Here is a 20,114-nt window from a genome sequence, read left to right as displayed (position 1 = left end):
TGATATCCAGCAGCTGAGCAAGGCTGAGCTCATCAACACGTGTTAAAGCAAACTGTTACACCAGTTCCAGCATAAGCTTCTCAGCAGGACAACGACCCAGAGTAAACATCTGAGGTGGTGTGTGCCATAACATGGACCGGCCTCAGAGTAGTAGCAGCAATTTCTCAGGGAACACATTCATAAAAACAGATCAGAAAGCCTCTAGTTTCACTAGAACCAATCAGCGTCCAGATTGCTAATCTGGACTAATCCAGATTACTAATCGAAATTTTTCCTCATGGAGGAGAGGAATCCTCAAAGACCAGAAACCATCATCAACAAGAAGCACAGCAATCCTGGTTTTAATGTTTCAAATGGAAGCATTTGTGGATGTATTTTAAGGCAAGTCAAACACTGAGATCATAAAAAAATCTAGAAATCACAAATAAATTAGCCGAGATATCATGAACTGTGGAGCTCCATGAAACATTTAATCTTTAGGTATTTTGAGATGCCTGATGGTGATACATTAATCTGTCAACTATGTCCAAGTACAAACACAATTAAACACAATTAAGCCAGAAAAATATGAAATTGTAATATATTTTTAATGAAAAGTGTAATGATGTTTTCAATTAAAAAAAAAAGATTTTCTTCCTTCTCCGCATTACATAATGGCCTTTAGTATTGTGCATGTTAATTGATATGTTGTATATAATCGCATCAGCAATTATCAGCCGGTTTAGCAAAAAATGTAAATTAGGAAAACTAACATGCCTGCAGTTTTCAACATTTTTCTGTCTAGCCATTCATGTCTCCCCTAATGGAAGAAAACATGCAAAATAAAAAGCTTGTTTCCCAGCTGAAATTATTATTCAGCTACATTCACCAAAGAACACAAACTCAATAAACTCTTTAATTATTTATTTTTTTTAAATAATTAGAAATCAAGTCATAAAAATGGGACCCAAGAGTCAGATTTATAAAGACATTTTTAACTTACACTGGTTTTTCATACAAAGAATAAAGTAAAAAACACAATCCTCGCTTTTCAATCAGAAATTAAGTTTCACTTCACTCCAGATTTCCAAACTTATTCTCTTCCTTGTAACAACATCAGCAGGAAAAAATAAGCAATTCAATGAAGGACCTGTTCTGATCCAACAGACATTTGATCATTATTTCAAATAAGGCTAAAAAAAAAAACCCTCCTCATTTGGAACTACAGTACGATACTCATGCATGCAGGGCCCTGGGTCCAAACTAAAAACTCAAACCAGACTTGGAGTCTAAAAGTACCGGAGAGAGAAAAAATCCTGCCAGCAGCATGGGTTAGGATCTCCTGATCCTAATACGTCACTGCCCAAAGACAGTCTCAAGGTAATATGAGGCAGAAGAGCCATTTGGATCTGGCGCTCAGATTATGTACCTGGGCTTGGTAACACTATTGGTTCGTTTATTTCCACTTCAGTTTGCAGATATTCGCTACAGTGTCCCTGAAGCCACCAAGTCCGCTAACTCAGGAGACACCACGGCGTCTGGCTCTGATCGCACTCCAGTTTGGTGTTGATGATGGTGCAAGGAGCGCCGCTGATGGTCAGCTCCTGCCGGGAATCCACCTGGTACTGGAGGTTCGTCAGCCCACCGTTGGGATCCACCTTAAACTGCTCCTGAAGAAAAGAGGAGAAGGTGGAGTTATGACTCATTGCCAAGCTAAGAAGCTGAGATCAAATTAATGATGCCCCAATTAGATTTTTCCAGATCAATCATAATTGTTGGTTTTGAATGAAGTCTGTAACAGATAAAAAAAAAGGAAAACTGTGAAGGAGAGCCATCAACAGTAAGGAATTACAAGATTATTTTCTTATATGTGTCCAAACATTTTTATCGGAGTTTTATAAAAGTAAATTTCTGATTTCAAGATCCGTTATTAAACTTTTTGTTTTGTTGTCCCTCAATTTGAGTAATTCTCTCTTACCTGTTTCTGAGAAGCGACCCTTTTCTGGTCCCTCTTTCTCCAGGCCGGGTCGTGGATATGAAGAAAGGTTTTATATCCCGTTGTGATGCCACTTGGGCGGAACAGCTGCCCAAAAAATTTAAAATGAAACCAACCAGAAAAGATCTTCAGAGATTACTGTAATGAAATGTCTCGTTTCTCTGTCAGTACCTGTAACTCTGCTTTTCTGAGCCTTCTGTAGAACTCGTCATCCTCTCTGCCCCAGCCCCAGAACCGGTTCGACATCCCGTTACACTACACACACAGAAGATGATGAGCAGCTTGAAAAAAGCAAGCTTTTTTGGGTTAGTTTATCAATATTCCATTTCTGCAGCACCGCAGCATTAATTCAAGTTAAAATGACATGCTGTTATGCTTTCTTGATCTGAGTCAAACATGCAGCGCAGTCTTTTCTTTGTTTTGGTTTGTTAATCAACCTTCTTCAATAGGGAACAGCACCATCTGGTGGACATATTATGTCCCACCAGATAAAAATAACAACATTAGTAACCAATAAATTTGTGAAGTTGAGGAGAACATTGTGGGGGAGACATTCGCACAGCAAAACAAATACTGCCAAACTTTCCCCCCTAATGTAGCTCGTCTTGCCTCTCTGAACCTCAGCTCGCCTTTAACAATAAACAGCAGCTCCGTACCATATGATAGTGCCTCTTTGTGAGTAGCAGGATTCCTCCCACGTAAGTCTTGTAATGGTAGAGCGGATGCAGCTCCGGCGAGGCGACATGGAAGGGTCCCTCTTTAGGGAAGCCATAGTCCAGGGCCTCGTTGAGGGGCAGCAGGTCCACGTCATGCATGGCCAGGTAGTCCGTGTCATTCCCGCTCTCCATGTAGCCCACGTTGATCAGAGACGCTCGGTTGAATCTGGAACAAGGAGAGAAAAAAAAAAAGAAAAACATTCAACATAGACAAGTGAAGTTCCTCTCTCTACTCTTTGTTCAGGATGAAGAATTGACCTTTTACCGATTTATAATGCATGATTAGCTTTATCTGACTGACGTTTTAAATAATAATCTGACATGCTCGAGGTTGTTAACTGGTGCTTTTATTGGCGCCACTGAATTCAAAAACTGTTCATAAGTGCAGTAAAACACTTCCTGAGGAGTTTATGGTAAGCTGTAGATCATTTTGAATGTTGAATCAGAGATTAAATAAATTGTACAGCATTCTGCTTCTGACTCACACAAGTTAAGGTTGTTTAGGCTTTAAAACAAGCAAATAAAAGTATACTAAAAATAAAAACTAAAAGAAAAGTTCAGAGACTGAACCTTCAGAAGGTTAACAACCTTCTGAATGGCAGCTGAGCTCTCACCTGTAGTGATCCACCTGGTTGATAATCAGGATCTTATGGCGGATCTTCTTCTTCTTGAGAAATTTGTGCATGAATGGAACGAACACCAGCAGCTCTTCGAAGCGTTCTCTGAAGGGAACCACGAGTGCTAACTTGTGAGGACCCCAGCTGGGGTCATCCGCTGCGGATGACTGTTTCTCAGTGGGACAGGGTGGAGGCGGCGGCTGAGGGTCGCGCTGGTCATGACGCGTTACTGAGGTCATGTCACCCGAACAGCTGAGCTGCAGCCACAGCAGAGAGATGAGCACCAGCACCATGCAGAGGCCAAACAGCTTGTAGATGGTGCATTTCCCCAACAGAAACCTGAAAAGAGCAGGACAAGAGGCCATAAAAGCTTCCCCTGGGACTGTTTGTTTAACACATGAAGCAAAATAATATTTAAAAAGGTCAAATTTACTCAAAATTCAAAGTCAAAGTCAAAGCTGCATTTAGTGTTCCTTGGTAAGCTGAACCTCAAGAGAATATTTTGATCTAATAACATATTCAGCAGACAACAAAAACTCCTTGTGTCTTCATATAATGAGAGTAGAGAAGGAAATGTTCTGTGTTTGTGACTCGACAGTGACCAAAATGAAGATGTTGCTCAGATGTTTATTGAAAATGTAGATGTTTTCCCAGGGACCACCAAATGCAGCTGGAAACAAGGACCAAACAACTGGGTCAGAACAGCCAAGAACAAATTCTGAGCAAACCCAAACCAAAACGCAGTTTGATTGATGCTTTGAGGAAATCTTATTAACCAACACATGCAGTCTCAATGTGGGTCATCATATTACAAAACAAGACTTCTTGTGGGGTTTAAGTTATAAAATTATTCCAGGCAGAGGTGTGGGTAACAGTACAAACATGTTACAGAACATCAACCAACGGCTCCCAAACTGGGTCTCACGGGTTGAAATAAATTTACAAGAGCTGCAAACGTTTGTAGGCTTGAAAGGATTTTTAATAGTTATGAACATCTGGTTTGGTAGTTTACAAGCAGAAGCTGCTATAAATTTTGTGAAACAAGATCTAATTTGAATTTTCAAAATGAAGTCATTTCTTCCTGTTGTCTACAGCGATCTAACCAAAGAAAATGAGAGCAAAAAAGAAATATACGACAGCAGATTATGATTATTTAGCAAATACATTTCATGTCTGCATTCCTTTTCTTGATCTATTTTATTAATATCCATGCATCTTGGAGCTTTGAGATGAACTACAGGATTTTTACTAAACATAATAACTTTATAGTCCCCTTAAATAGTTAAAAAATGTAACCAATTTATTCTGTTTAGCTACAAAAAGACTCCTCAAACAATAACTTCAGGTGGAGGATTCGGGTTCTGAAATTGGACACACATGAAACGACTTGATGTGAGCAAGCAGTTAATGTTCAAATTCACTTTTTTCAGGACCAAACAGACCAGTATATGTCGACCTGTTAAAATGTATTTTATGACTTTTATTTTGGATTCTACCTAGAAGCCAACTTCTCTCTTTATTAGTTAGCAGCTGATGCGCCATTTTGGACTTTTAAAAGGAAGTTTCCACCAGACACTTAAAGTCTGGCTCATTATTCCAGACAGTAGATTTGCTTTAGCTGCTTTTTGTACTTATGGGAGTCTGAGAACCACAGTTTGAAAACCATTGTTTAAAAACACATAGGAAATGTTTACTCACCTCTCATCCTGCTGAGGAACTTTAGAAAGGTCACTTCTTAAACACCAAAAGATAATGTGAATAAGTGAGGCTCTTCTACATTAATGTTAGTTTAAATAGAACACACCAGGAGAAAAAAAAGCCTCTACTCAGCTAGGACTTCTATGAATCAGCATTTCTGTGCTCATCAAAGACAAATATTAACAGAAAACATTACTGGATTCTTACGTCAAGTTTGGATTGTTACTGTATGGAAGCTGAAAGTCTGCAATCCCCCATGACAAAGTGAGAGGGTTTTGCAAGTTGGCTGCTTCCAGTTTTCAAATACCGTTCAGTTGGGCCGCATAATATTGCGAAATCGTGCAACTACTACACAACTGTTGAATATTGCAATAACAGTCAGTTGTGAGAAATGTACAGTTTCTTTCTTCTGATCCTCCATCACAATGTCTCGAAGTAACCTTTCAACCAATGCGAAGATGTTGGACCGAATAAGACTTGGACAATGTGGGCCTATTAATATAAAACCCAAAATTTTTGAGTAGCATTTACTCAAAGATGCTACTCAAAATAAATAAAGTTTAACTTTATTTATAAATCTGAACCTATTTATGAAAAAGTTGTAAATGAATTGATAGAAATAGAAGTTTCAACTCAATCCAAATGCTTTGCATTCAGGAGTTCATACATAGAAACATGGTGGCGTTTTAAATAATTACTGCATCATAAAGATTCATCTTTATTACTTTTCGCTTCCTCACCTTCTTTCCTCTTTAAAGTAGAGCACAGGCTTTCTTCTGGATGAATACATCATGTTTTAACCCGTTTTCAGCCTTTGTTTACAGTCTGCTTCCCAGTTAAACTCCTTCCAGGGGAAGTCTTCATTCCTCCAGATGTATCTCATCCATCCTGGACCTTCGTGAGAGATCTCTGCTCGGTGAGTTCATGCTGAGATCCGCTTCGTGCTGGAGCAGTTAACAAGAGGAGCTAACGGGCTGCCGAAGCCGCTGTACACGTAGCATAAAGCGGTTCACACGATCCAGAGCTCCGGTGGATCCTCTGTGAACGTCAATCTGCTAAAATATTCCTATCGAGAATATTGCATAGTTTTATTGATCTAAAGAGTCTCATTTTACTGAAAATTAGCCAAGAGGGGACTCGCTGAGGCTAATTAAAATCCGCCTGAAATCACAGAACACCATTTAATATTCTGTCCGTCCTGGATATAAATCCGAAAGCAACAACGGTAGTGAACGACAAAGGTTCCCAGGTTCCATATTATGGAAGTCAATTTTTATTTTGTATAAACAAGAAAAATTACTCTAAAATTAAAAACAGTAGAAGAGGCATTGAAAGTAAGATTTCATTTTTTATTATTTAACAAACTCAACAACAAGAAGTTTGGACTTGGACACTTTTTTCTTTTTCAGTTTTCTGTGGTACACTTCCTGAAATGTTTCGAGATAATTGACCAGTTTAAAACCAATCTTCAACATTTGGGACAGTTGACCTCAGATTTGACTCTGAAATATTTTGTCAAAATAAGGGATTCATAGTCAACCTGATTATTGCAAAGTATCTTGGTATTGGCCTGTAAATCACACACAAATCATTGTCCCCCAACCACCATTCTTGACTCATCCAAATTTTTTCATTGAACAATTTGGCCAAATACATATATTTGAATTTTATGTTTAAAGAAAATTGTTCTAATATTTTTGTTGCTCATTCAGTCAGTTTTGCAAAAACTGATTTGTACTGCATAGTTCTGTTTAGACAGGGTAGGCCATCCATTTCCATCCTTTTCTGGGAAACCCCTCCTATGCGGATTGAGAGATGCTTTTACAGTTTTCCACTTGCACATAATCTTCCAGGAGTGATAAAACCAACTCTCTGTTGTATTGGTTTTATTAATTTTTGCAGTCACATTTCTTTATATGCTTCAAAAATGCTCTCCCTCAAAATACATTATAGATACAGAATATAAAAACTCTAAACAGTGACTTGAGGTGTTGATGTAAAATTTACAAGGAAAAATAGAAAGCGTCAGTGAGCCAGAACATCTTTCAAACCAAAGGAGACAAAAATTATTTATTCTTAGTGCAACCTCAGATGCACCGATAAAAATAGCTCCACATCTAGCAAAAATAAAACCACCAACTGCTTGAATTTCTAACCCCAAAAAACTGAAACCTAACAGTAAAATACAATCATTTTTAAAGAAAGAAAAACTGTGAAAATTAAGCAAAAGGACCAAAATAGTTGAGGGTGTTTGAATAAACAAAGCTGAGTAATATGCAATGCAAGTTTTTGAGAAGAAAAAGGGAACTTTCTGGTTTTTGTTCCTTTTTCTGTAGCTAAACACCAAATAACTCACATTTTGTCTGACACCAAATTTCACCAAGATAAAGAAGCATGTTGGAGTAATTTTACTGAAAGCTCAGGTTCTATAATTAACTTCAAAGTGATTGATTCATGAAAACAGTGCATTCACAAAAAAATGACATTTACCATCAAAAACATAAAAAGGTTGCACAGTTGTTTGTTATATGACATGTACTATTCCGTAATAAAGAGGGATACAGACCACTGCAGTTAACTCAGCCCTCATACCATGGCAGGAGTCCTGTTGAAATTGACAAACAAGCTTGCCTTTAAAACAAACGTGATGGCACTTTATTAAATGGTGAAAACTAAAAAATATCAATGAGTGCCAGAAATTTGCCAAAATTTGGCATTTTGACAAAGAAAACTTTTAAATAAAATTCATAAAAGTTTTCTAACAAGTGTGTGGCATTCATCAAGTTTTGAGGTGTAAACTTGCTGCCAAATAATTGCACAGACGCACGCCAATGTTTTAATTGAAAAGTCTCCAAAGCTGATGAGTAGCTATTTGATTTAATCTCAAATACTTCAATTGGGAGAAAATGGAACACAATGACTTCAGTAGAACTCAATTAGCAAAACAAAGAGAAATAACTCAACATGATGTATAAACCTGGCTTTAGTTAGCATCTTGAGTGGCCAGTAACACAAAGTGGAATAAACAGGAGACACGATAAAATAAATTACTGCAAGGGTGAAAACATCAGTTTTGCACACAACTGAAAGATTAAACTTCTAGTAGTTTGGGAGAGATGTGTCCTGGATGTTTGTTGTAGATGGGAACAACTTAGCAAACCTCCTTCCCCCTTCCTCCCCCCCCAAAAAAAATTTCAAGTTTAACCTAGGTGCAGCTGGATTTTTGCCCGACAGCAGCTGCTTTTCTTTCTTTTTTTTACTGCATCCGTCAGTAGATACCAAAAAACACACACACACACTCCTTCGAAAGAGTTACACCAGTTTTTTCGCCTCGAAGAAGCTCTTGAGGTGTCTCATCTGCCAGATACCGATGGCCACCAAGATGAGGGTCTGCACTATGGACCACCATAGGACGCGCTGGTTGGTGCTCTCGCTGGTCTGACGGAAACGCTCCTCACGGTACTGATGACATACACAGACAGTAGTGGGTGATATAATAACATTTCAGACTGATTAATATAAATTACCTCTGCTTTCACTTAGTTACATTTGAATAGCTGAAATTCCATTTAAAAAGTCTCAGCTCCTCTGTTGTTTAGTTGAATCTGGCGTCTCATCTTCCTCTTGACAATACGCCATAGAACCAATATAGAGGTTTGGGTGAGGAGAGTTTGCTGGACAACTATGGCATAACATTTCTGCCTTAACAATTATTTTTTTTTAACTTATAGTTTGCAACTTTCCAATATTCTGAGAACCAGATTTTTTGGTCTTCATAAGCTGGAAGCCACACTCATCAAAGTGAACAGCAAAAGTGGAAATATAAAGTCCATAAAACAAGAATATTACATGAGCTGTATGCTCCATAAAAAAATAATTATTGTTTGCCCTCAAGAAATAAAAATATCACCTAATAAAGAATTCTTCTCTGACACAAGTTATTAAGGAACAACCGCTGCCCCTATGGCACACAGATTTCAGGATTTGACTGACCCTCTGGTAGTTCTGCTCCTTCTGGATCTGGTCCACCTGCTCCACCAGCTGCCGCACTCTCAGCTGCAGCTCCGTCAGTTTGTCCTTAGCAGCAATCTCAGCATAGTTATTAGCGTGTTCGCCCACCTGAATGTCCAGATGAACACGCTGCAAAAGACAAAAAAACAAAACAAAAAAAAGACAAGGTTGAGCAGGACATCTTCAGCCAAACCTCCAGGAGTTTCCACTTACAGAATTTCTGCAAGTTCAGTTTAAATGTCTTTAAGGTAATTAATAAGGTTTGGAGTAGAACAAGAGCAAGAATGTACAAAAAGAGTTTCTGTCAGACAAGAAAAGAAGGTCAAAACACATTTCAAAATGTTTCACGTGATATTAGCTCTGAGTGGGCTGCCTCCTCACCAGCATGCCTCCAGCAAACAGGGAGAACTTGGAGGAATTGGAGTGGAGGCAGATCTGATGCTCCCCAGGTGTGTGTGATGTAAAGGTGAAGCGTCCCTCTGAGCCGTACTGCCGTGACAGAATCACCTGCAGGAAACAGAAAAAGAGGTCAGACCTGCTCAAGCTACAAACGCACTGTCAGAACTCAGTCATTTAAACTTGTTCATATTTCTTCTGTTTACCTTATCATCAGGGTCTTTGACTTCCACAAACATACCCAGACCCTGAGTTGCTGGCAGATATTCTTCTTTCTGCTTATCATACAACTGAGTACGATAGTTACCTGAACAGAGACAAAAACATGAAACCTTCATGATGAATTTGATCTGGAAACATTCATGTCCCACATCTAATGTGAAAGATATTGATGCTCATTTCCTTTAGAATAAGCTGCAGTTTGTCAGCAAAAACCCGTTGAAGTCTCCAGTAAAATCACCTGGATTTAAAATGTTTAAAGTTGTTAATATACACAAAAATATTGATTTAAACAGAAGTGAAGGTAGCAAGTAAATGTTATTTTTAATATTAGAATGTTTTACAACATCCTTGGGAATGTTACAGGCACACTTTACTTATGTAAAATTATTAAACCCTTGAATAAACTAAAATAACAGGGACTTTTTGTTAGAAATAATCAAACCTGTTAGCAGCTGTGTTAGACTTTACTAGGTTTGACATTTGTCATAGATTTTTTGCACAACTTTTATAGACATAGCTCTCATTTCATAAGAAGAGCCAAGTGTCTTCACTCTGGGACAGAGGCATCACATCCCTGTGATGCTAGACACACTTTTGGGGATAAACTGGGAACCTCACCATTCATGTCACTGTTTCTTTAAATCAAAATTATTCAATGAATACCCACTTCCATTTTTGTATTATTATTATTTATTTATTTGTATATATTTTAAGTAAGTAGAAGCCTCAGGGCAGCTCCAGGCCATGGTGAATAGATTATGTTCTACAGCACTTTAGGAACCAGATGTAGATTCCTGGTAAGTCTTACAGAAGGTTAGCCAGTAAAATCAACAGACAGAAAGAAATATTCCGAAGTCCAATATAACATTAACCCAATCTGCTAAGAAGGCAAACTTTCATCAATGTTGAATTTTCTATTATTTTGATGTGTCCCAAAGTGTCTTCTAGCTGTAGACAGTTTGTCTTGTAGATAATAAGCTGATTCATTGCTTACTAAATTACAACACATGTACACCAATGCCATATTCTCAGTTCTCTTCCATTGCACATAAATAATTTTTGAAATTTAGTTCTAGTGGTATTCAAGTAGGGAAAATTATTCCTTAATCAGAGCTTGCAATTAGACAGTTTACAGAATTGACTTCCAACTAATACTGGAATGATTTGATCCAAATTATTAGTTTGCCTACAACCACCACTTCAAGGATGTCTTTAAAAGATCAATATACTGAAAATGCAAAAGCAGAAACATGACATTTTAACAAGAAAAAGCGTGGCACATATTATGTATTTAAAGGTTGTTAGGAACAAAAAAACTGATAAATTCTTCTTGAATTTATTAGCATTACTTTTCTGGAGTTTATGCTCTTTACTCAATTATATCAGCCTGAAAATAAAGCACGTAGACTACCATCTGTTCCAATCTGACATGAAACTTCCTGAAAAACGAATTAGATTTTTGACAACTTCTAACTAATGATCGAGCAACCACCAATATTTTCCGATAATTAACGTATATATAAATAAAAAAACATAGCACACATATAAAAACATGTTGTATGAAAATGTTTGCTGTCTGCTAACTTTTTTGACATGACAAACAGGTTTTAGCTCAATTAGCCGTAAAGCTAACTAGCCGTGAAGCTAACTCGCTGTTAGCAACAGCCGCTCACCGATAATCATGGTCTCGTCCGGAATTTCTTCTATGAAGCATTTCTTCTCAGTTTCTCCGATGTGAAAGTACAACGAAGAGACAGAGTTGTAGAAAATATTAAAGAGGAAAGCTGAAAACACAACCGAAAGCTGCATCCTGACCCGATGTAACATCTGAGACCACAGATCGAACTGAGCCGGAGCAACGACAGTAATGTGCCACGTAAACTCTCGTAGATCCCCAGCCAATCAGCGAGCCGCAGGAGCATGCTTGATATTGTAGTTTTTAAGCTTCATTTAGTAGTTCTTTCCACATTACGCATTTCAAGCTGCTTTACTTTAGTATGAAGGACGTTTCTACAGAATAAACGAGTAAAGCTTATAATGTTTAATATGATTATAATTCACCACCCTACTGCAATGGCATAAAATGAGAAAATCAATAGTTTGATTTTTTTTTTCAATTGTTAAAGGTCCCAAAATAAAATAAAATAAAAATCAAAAAGCAATCAATCATTGCAATTATTTAAGAAATGAAATCATTTTATTTGATTTCATTATATTGTTTTGTATATCTGTCCAGAGAGAAACTGTCAAATCAATGCAACACAATTAAAGACAGTCTACATCAGGGGTCTCAAACTCCAATCTTCAAGGGCAGGTATCCTGCAACTTTTTGATGTACCTTTGCTGCACCACACCTGAATATAATAATTAGGTCATTAGCAAGGCGCTGGAGAACTTATTTGCACTGTAACTGTGGCACATCAAAAAACTGCAGGACAACAGCTCTTGAGGACTGGAATTTGAGACCTGTGATCTACATCAATATCAGTCATCCTATCACTCTCCTTTCTTCATTTTCTTTGTTTATTTATTTCTTTTTGTATATTTTGTGTCACAAAACAGAATGTCGACATATTTAATAATATAGATTTGATAACATGATTTGCTGTGCGAGAAACAAATAAGACAAACATATGTGTAAAAGATGAAACTGTAGAGCTTGTTCTATTGCACTGTCAGCAGGATATTAAATAACATTCGAGAAGATCTTATTTATACTCTTGCGGGTTCCACATAATTCCGGATTTTTGGCAAGAATATGAATAATTTAATCCAAAATTCTAGTAGATGGCCCTGCCACTCTTTCTGTAACTCTTTCACTCCAGTAGATGGCAGTAGTGCAACCTCCAGATGCAAGTGCTCCGAATAGAAGAAGAGATTCTCTCCAAGCCATTTCCATAGCAACCAGGCGGATTTAATCATGGCGCCGGGTAAGTTTCAAGCTTTGCTGTTCATTTTATGTCGTTATAAGCGCTTTACATTAACCGAATGTTTTTTAGCAACTCCTCTGACAATTAGAATACATCTTTAACTAAAAGGACGATACTTAAAGTGAAAACAAAGGAGGATTGGCGGTTCCCTTATTTAGCGACAACAAATGGAAGCAGATTTCTTATGAACTTCCTCAATGCTTGTAGCTTTTTCATACAAGTTTATTAAAACGTCGGGACATTTTTTATAGTTTAGATTTCCATGAATTAGTTCAATATTTTTGATGAACACATTTGCCTACCTTTTCATCCAACACCGAAAACGGGTTACTGTTGCCTTTTTTTTCTTCTTGTATTTACCAAAAACAAAAATAATCGTCCTAAATGTGCATCTAACCGTCGTATTTAACAACTTTCCTCTTTTTCTACAGGGAGTCAAGCAGTCGTATCCTTTGCTATAAAACTAATTCAGATCTACCGTTTTCAATTGTCTTTTTTGGTCCTTAACCATCCTTTCCCCAGCTCTCTTCAACACCTTTGCAGGTTCTTCTCTACCTGAACAGCTGGTACTTTCCAGCCTTCTACTTGGCAGAGATCCTCATGTTCATCTACAAAGGTGAGATGAATGTTTCGCATTCAGGGCAGCAGGAATCAATACAAATCCTTTGGAAGCTGCTCTTACAGAGTAAAAAAAAGGAGAAAACAGAAAAGTGGAACTTCTGATTTTGATTTTAAAAAAAGTTGCTTGCTCATACTAAATTAATTACACTTTGCCCCCATTAATTCTCCATGTCTGATATTCAAAAAGTGTTGAGATTTTGGTCAATATTGGTGATTTGAACTGTGTGGCATCCTCTTGGAAATCTAAGATTATACTCCAGTACCAAATTCTGACTCTACCATTTGGATTTTTTAGTTTTGATCAAGACACAACATAACCAAGCAATATTTCCCCAAAGTTTAATCTAAATCTTAGCTTGGATTGGAACTTCTTCGTCTTTATCCTTACTTACCCTATTGTCATTTTATACCAGTCAGTCCATTCTTCTCTGATATTGACATGACATTTTTATGCACTCGCTTACAATTGGAAAGAATTCCCAGTGAATGAGTCTCAGTGTTTACAAAACTGTCTGTAGATGGTGTCAGTCAAATAAGATGATAGGGAATCACTTATAAACCAAAAGGTTTGTGTTGTGGTTGTAAAAACACACCAGTATTGAACATGACTGTGGTTAATATCTGATGACTTGTCACTATTCAGGAATTTTACTGCCGTACCCAGCAGATAATTTGGTCCTGGATGTGGTGCTGCTGCTGCTCTTCCTCGCTCTGGAGACTCTTCGCATTTTCTATGGTAAGAGACAAATGCACAAAACATAAAACTACATCTGAGTGTTTGTAGATTTGTTAAGAAGATAACATGTAAGTGGTGTCGCACCCCTGCATTGGGTGATTAAACCAGATAATATGTTTTATATAAGAATTTAGATTACATGCCTGATCAATTGGATTGAAACTACTGGTAGTTTTATTTTAGAAATTTGGATCATCCTAGATTTTTGGTAATGATAGAAATCACCTCAATGTATACACTTTCAAAGCAGAAATCTATGTTCAGTTTCCCTACTTTTAATGCAGTGCATTTTAGGAACTGAAGCATCGCATTTGTTCAGATTCTGATTTAGACAGTGAAATCTACATCACAATGATTAACTATCTCAAATATTGATTATACACAGAAAGTAAAATACAACTCAACTGGAAAGTCCCTGTTGATCCCTGCAACATCTGAACTTTAGAAATACTTCACATTTCATGCAATTTGTAACTGTTTTGCTTTCATTTCTTTTTCACTATGACATATTGTCAGACCAGATTTAATCAAATTTGTGCTCCTTTTCCATTGCTTTTGCGGTCGCAACAGTTTTGGTTGTCATGGAAAATATATTTTATGTCCAATCACTGAATTTCCACATTTGATTTAATTTTTGTTACTAAATATATTACGTCCAAATGAACAGTCCAAAGAACAGAACTAACATTTTCATTTGATTGATTCTAATTTGTCATGGGCCGTAACTGAAATATTGAAAATTGTTTTTTATTGCTATTCATTAAATGTGTCAAGACTAAAAATGTTGTGTCTTTATTCTAGAAATCCATTAGCCGACAGTATGTACTGATGCACTTGTTGAATTTTGTACTCAGACAAAAGGTTAGGGACAGCTTTGGTTCATAAATTGAGCTAATCTTAAAATTCCTACATTTCAGTTTAATTTTAAACCATCACTTGCTTTTGTGTTTCAATTGAAAAAGAAGTTGGTACCTGACCAGTTCATCTTTAAAGTCAAAGGACTTTCATTCTTGTTTATGGAAAAGAAAAAAAGTATTTTCACTCTCACAAACTTCTGGTTTTGTTTTTTGTTGCATTTAAATGTTTCAGGTCAAACAAATGTTAATATCAGACAAAAGCAATCTGAGTAACTACAAAATGCTCATTTTATTTAATTATTGTTATTTGCAGGTATTATAAAGTTGTATACATATTGGAACATCTTTATGTAATATTTAAACAAGTTTAGTTTAACAGATGGCTTTTTCACAGCAGCAGCAGACAAGAACAAACATCAGTCTTTCCCTCTGACTGTAGTGTTTCTCCTCCAGGTTGGAAGGGGAACCTCTGTGAGCGCTCTGTGTCTTCCTGTGTGTCCCTCTTCATCCTGTTTCCCTGCACAGCGCTGGCCGTTTACTACCTGCTGCTGCAGACGTTTGTGCTGCGGCTCGAGTTCATTCTCAGCGCTGTGCTGCTCTGCTTCTACGGCCTCGAGTTCCTGCTCTGCGTTATCTCCATCTCCGCTTTCTCCAGGTAAACAATGGTTTTATCCAGCACGCCACTATAGGATGCCTCAGTTGGTTTGGGGTAAATCCTTTTTCATTTTCAGTTTGGTCTATGTTGCGTTTCCTCTGCAGGTCCAGAGTTTACTGATGTCTCCTGGAACACAACAGGATGTGTCAGCAGATTTCTTCAGGCAGAAAACACTATAACTTCCTCCGGGAGGAAATTTGATGTAAATATGTTTGGGATGTTTTTTCTTTTACTCTGAACAGTAGCTGTGATCTCAGTAGCTGTTTGTGATGATCATGATGAAGGTCACCACAAAAATGGAACGGATGATGGGCCACCAATAGATCCACATGTTGATGTTATGGTTGATGGCAAGGAAGTCTTCATATCTGCTCTGTGAATACCAACACAAGTATTTTTTTATTTTATTTTTTTTTTAAATACATGTATATAAAATAACTCTGCAACCAATGACATCTCTGACCTTACTGGAGATCAGCTCTTTATGGATGTCGTGAGCCTGTGCAGACAGCTGTCTGACTCTCAGCTGCAGCTCCGTCAGTTGTTCTCGTTTCTGGATCTCTGTGTAGTTGTTGGTGCGTTCACCTGATCGGATGTCTATGTGAACCACCTGCAATGTGACACCAATGCTTAAACAGTTTTCCAATAAATCACTTGATAAATAGTGCAACAAAGTGCAGCCGAACAAAGTGTAGCTAGAAGTACAACCAATTATTTCCCTACAAGATAGATTCTCTGACTTCTTTTTTTTTAATTTCACATGGGAAAAAGCTTCCTCTCCTAATGCCTGAATTGATTTCTATGCCGATGATGATATGCTGTACTTCAGCGTCTTTACCTAAATAAAATTCTATCTGAACAGTTAAAACTTGCGCTGTCCAAATATGGCTAAATTTAAGCTCTTAAATCTTACTCTTGTCATCAGTTACTATAATATATACCCTAAAACTCAGTTATATCTACATAAACTAGTATGTCCTAATTTAGAAATATTTTCCCTTCTTCTGCTAACTTATATAAACACATTAAATCCTTCCAAAAAGACAAGGATTTGTGTTTCATAGAATTAGTGTTTTAATGCATTACTGAATCCAGAAGTAATTTCATATTTAATTAAGTAAAATTAATTAAGTAAAATTCCTCTGTTATTCCCTTAAATATAGTCCCATCACAAGGTGCCAATGTGTAAAAAATGTGCAGCTGAAGTGTTTATAAAATTGCTCTGGAAAGTATTTTCGATTTTCTAGTTCATTAAAAGTTAATTCAAACTCATGTGACTTTTCCTCTCACCGCTGTGAAGCCTTCAGTCAACGGCTGTGATAAACTTGGCTGAAGGCAGATCTTGTGTTCTCCTGAGGTAAATGATGTGAAGTTAAACCTCCCCTTCGTTTCCTTGTGAGACAGAATCAACTGTGGGGGAAAAAGGAGACAAGTTCTGTGAACTAAACATAAAATTAGAAACTAATTGAATAAACTCCCTGCTTTAGAATATAAAACCCAAACTTTATCAGTAGGAGTTCTGGCTGCAACAGACAGGGTGAGATTCTGAGTGGCCGGTAGATACTCATGCTTCTGTTCATCATAAAGTCGAGTCCAATAATTACCTGAAGAGAAACAGAAGATGTTGTTTTACTGATTCTAATCATCTTTTCAAACAAATATAATAAACATTTTTTTTGGTAAATGCTCAACATCAGTCAGTTCCTGTCTCCGTATGCACTTTGACTGGGCCATTCTTTTTACATGGACAGGCTTTGATCTGTTCCGTCCAGTTTGGCTCTACATTTATGGTTGTTGTGATGGAAGGTGAACCTCTTCTGTAGTATTAGGCATCTTCTAACAGAATTTATCTCAGGATTGTCCTGGATTTAGCTCTGTACAGCTTCCCATTATTCTAACCAGCTTCCAGGTTCTTGTCGATGAAAAGTCTACTCACTGTCCGCCACGCTTCACCCTAGGTGAACTGTGGTTAAGGTGTGTTTACCTTTTATATTTACACCACAAATGCTCAATTTTAGTCCCATTTGACATGATCATAAGAAATGATGTTTGCTGTGCCCCCTTATTATCTTATGACAAACTGCAGTGAGACTTATTATGATACAACCAATACTGTTCTTTTTTCCCCCTCTTACTTAAAAAATAATATTTCTGGAATGCACAGTAGACAGCTCATCAACAGGCTCTTGCTGAATTGCAATCATCTGAATCAGATGTCTTAAACCAGGAAAACATAAAACACTTCATCTCTCTAAATTCCACTTAGGTGTGAGTGTGTGCATGCATGATTGTTTGTACTGTCTGTCTCTGTGTTGCCCTGGCTTATGTATTCTATCATGTAGGCTAAATAACTGCTCTGTTCTTCAAAACAGTAAAAAGTTTTTATTTTCTTATTTTTAAGTCCAACCACCTAGTAGTGTAGGTAGCCATTTATTTATCTAGTGACGTCACGGCGGGGAGGCGGTACCCATCTTCTGGGATTATTGCGCAAGAGGTAGCTTCCGCATACACAAGGACGTGGGGAGAATCTGTTTAGTTTTATTTTGTTTTTTTTTTGTCAGTGGAAGAGCAAATTTAAGTAATTGCTTTATGTATATGTCAGTCATCGTGACTCACTAAAATCTGTAGTCTTACATTTCATAAAATAGCGATTTAAATATTGAGATGAAGAACATTGCTTTACATAATCTAGAATCAATTAAGTTTTTGAGAGGCGACTCTTTGGCTCGTCAGCACAACTGCTGTAAATGTTTGACGAAAACATCTTCCTTTTTGTCATATGACTTTAGAATGGAGGACATGACTCAGTTCAGCTGAAACCAAAAAACTTGACAAGTTTATTTTAAAAAGCCGTTTATAAACTTCACATTCATCGGTGCTTTTTGTAGTTATCATTCCTACTCCGTGAACAAGTGAATAGACAAAAGGCAGCTGTTGATGAATTGTGCAAGTTATAGTTTTTTAGCGACTTTTTTAAGGTTTACTAATTGACGTCGCTGAACGTTTTTTGCGATAAACTCACCGAAAACAACCGTGTCTGCTGGGATTTCCTCGATGAAACACTTTCGCTCGCCTTCCGCCATGTGAAAGTACAGAGACGAAACCAAACCGAGACAAAAATTCACAAGAAAAACTTTGAGCATAAACCGCTGAAAACAGCCTGACTCCATGTTACCACCGAGGCCGTATGATCTTCTTCTTCGTCCTCGACGTTTTTTGGTGGTTGACATCAACAAAATTGGTGCATTACCGCCACCTACTGGTGTGGAGTGCAGACCAGAATGTCACATAAGGATCAAATTCTGTTATATTTAACTTTGATCATTTAAGTTCACAAAATATTATTTGATACATTTTTAGTTTTCAAGCTATTTCTAAATAGATCAACAGAGGTTTAACTTTAAGTCTATTTCAATTTTGAATCAATAGTCTTCTTTCTTCCACTTAATTTTAACAGTGTTGCATGTTCCATTGCCTCATGAACTCCTCACTATTTACTCTTACTACTGACTGCAATGTTACCCTAAAGTAAAATAAAGAGTGTTGCCCAAATCTGAGATGAGAAATAATTGCCTCTTCTGTTCTTTTCCTACTTGTATTTCTCATATTTCCATATTTTATTTTATATATTTTTTTGTCCTAATTTTATAGAACCAATGTTCACAGTCTGACCAAGACTTATAATATCTTCCATTTTTTTCCCATCAAGTTTTTACTGTTTCTTGGGTTGGATGAACTAAGGTGATTACCAGATACAAGATCAGAGGTACTGGCTTGTTGTTGTTCATGTCCTTCATATGTGCCTTCCTTGGTGCTGCTACAATGTAGGAGGTATTGTAAAGGTATGGCATTGGATGGTATGATATGGTATGGTACCTTTTATAGGTAAAGGCTCATGTTGCCTATAGGTACCCTACTATGGCCTACAGTTGATCTGCTCAACTGTGGTCTGAAGCTCCCCAGTGGTCTGTAGCTGATACCTTTGGATCTGCAGGGTTTTGCTCCTTGATGAGATTGATTTTGTTTTTTATTTGTACTGAGAGGGACACTGTAGTGGTGATGGTGAAGAGTGGCTCTGAGAATGGGGTTGTAAACGGTAAGGAATCCTCTGAAGGAGAGCAAAGAAGAACCATACAACCTGAGAGGAGTTAAGTTACCCCGGGGCAGCAGACAGGGGTTAATGATGGAGGGGTTTGCTGCCAGGAGGATTTGGATGGGGGAGGAATAGTCATTTATTCAAATTTATTGGGTGTACATACACATATGCACTGTATTTTCCATTTCTAGTCTCTAATTTCTGTATCTGAACTTTGCCAACAGAGCTGATTCTTAAGTGGTGTTGCTATGTTACTCCTAATGTTGCTATCTTCTTAGTCTACCCTTTTTAACTCTCTGTAAAGGAAAAAACAACAACAAAAAAACATCTTGTTATCAGTAAGCATTTGTTGGTTTTGTCCCTTGTTCATTTGTACTTTTATGTTTCTGTTCTGTTACATAACATTCCTGTTGATGGAATGATATGTTAATTGGAAGTTTGCTATATTGTTAAACAACAGCAGGTTTTCATCCTATTTTGAACAACTTTTACATGGATTTAAATATATTCTTTTTTAGAAAGAAACTTTATCAGAGCTGGAAAGTTTGCAGGGTTTTAACAAACTTCCTTAACATGTATCTTTG

At 37.2% G+C, this 20,114-nt stretch overlaps 4 protein-coding genes across 5 annotated transcripts; 1 reads left to right on the top strand and 3 right to left on the bottom strand.

Moving 5' to 3' along the window:
• Positions 1 to 568: 568 nt before the first annotated feature.
• b4galt7 (xylosylprotein beta 1,4-galactosyltransferase, polypeptide 7 (galactosyltransferase I)) lies at positions 569 to 6,196 on the bottom strand. 2 transcript variants are annotated; one of them, XM_055024548.1, is made up of 7 exons: positions 5,747 to 6,196; positions 5,007 to 5,042; positions 3,306 to 3,647; positions 2,632 to 2,857; positions 2,147 to 2,230; positions 1,958 to 2,062; positions 569 to 1,649 (listed from the first exon to the last, which is right to left on the bottom strand). In XM_055024548.1, the coding sequence occupies exons 1-7, from the start codon at positions 5,797 to 5,799 to the stop codon at positions 1,494 to 1,496; spliced, it is 1,002 nt and encodes a 333-aa protein (XP_054880523.1). In that variant the 5' UTR covers positions 5,800 to 6,196; the 3' UTR covers positions 569 to 1,493. The 2 variants fall into 2 exon arrangements, with proteins under 2 accessions (XP_054880523.1, XP_054880524.1); XM_055024549.1 differs by lacking the exon at positions 5,007 to 5,042.
• A 679-nt stretch (positions 6,197 to 6,875) lies between these two features.
• Positions 6,876 to 11,511, bottom strand: LOC129354954 (transmembrane emp24 domain-containing protein 9-like). Its single transcript, XM_055024518.1, has 5 exons — positions 11,309 to 11,511; positions 9,620 to 9,720; positions 9,399 to 9,524; positions 9,000 to 9,146; positions 6,876 to 8,468 (listed from the first exon to the last, which is right to left on the bottom strand). The coding sequence occupies exons 1-5, from the start codon at positions 11,460 to 11,462 to the stop codon at positions 8,319 to 8,321; spliced, it is 678 nt and encodes a 225-aa protein (XP_054880493.1). The 5' UTR covers positions 11,463 to 11,511; the 3' UTR covers positions 6,876 to 8,318.
• A 952-nt stretch (positions 11,512 to 12,463) lies between these two features.
• LOC129354955 (transmembrane protein 216-like) lies at positions 12,464 to 15,674 on the top strand. The gene is given in 8 exon segments (XM_055024519.1): positions 12,464 to 12,490; positions 12,492 to 12,514; positions 12,516 to 12,565; positions 12,997 to 13,010; positions 13,088 to 13,181; positions 13,830 to 13,922; positions 15,233 to 15,434; positions 15,539 to 15,674. Coding segments are annotated over 8 exon segments (519 nt in total). The 3' UTR covers positions 15,555 to 15,674.
• LOC129354953 (transmembrane emp24 domain-containing protein 9-like) lies at positions 15,050 to 18,679 on the bottom strand. The gene is made up of 6 exons (XM_055024517.1): positions 18,457 to 18,679; positions 16,938 to 17,038; positions 16,725 to 16,844; positions 15,898 to 16,044; positions 15,668 to 15,807; positions 15,050 to 15,560 (listed from the first exon to the last, which is right to left on the bottom strand). Exons 1-5 carry the CDS (start codon positions 18,662 to 18,664, stop codon positions 15,688 to 15,690), a joined length of 696 nt encoding a protein of 231 aa, XP_054880492.1. The 5' UTR covers positions 18,665 to 18,679; the 3' UTR covers positions 15,050 to 15,560; positions 15,668 to 15,687.
• Positions 18,680 to 20,114: the final 1,435 nt, after the last annotated feature.

This window comes from Poeciliopsis prolifica, unplaced genomic scaffold, assembly GCF_027474105.1.
Source record: "Poeciliopsis prolifica strain line A6 unplaced genomic scaffold, Auburn_PproV2 SCAFFOLD122, whole genome shotgun sequence".
Taxonomy (NCBI): domain Eukaryota; kingdom Metazoa; phylum Chordata; class Actinopteri; order Cyprinodontiformes; family Poeciliidae; genus Poeciliopsis; species Poeciliopsis prolifica.
The sequence above is the reverse complement of the archived record's forward strand: the minus strand, read 5'-3'. Positions and strand labels throughout refer to the sequence as shown.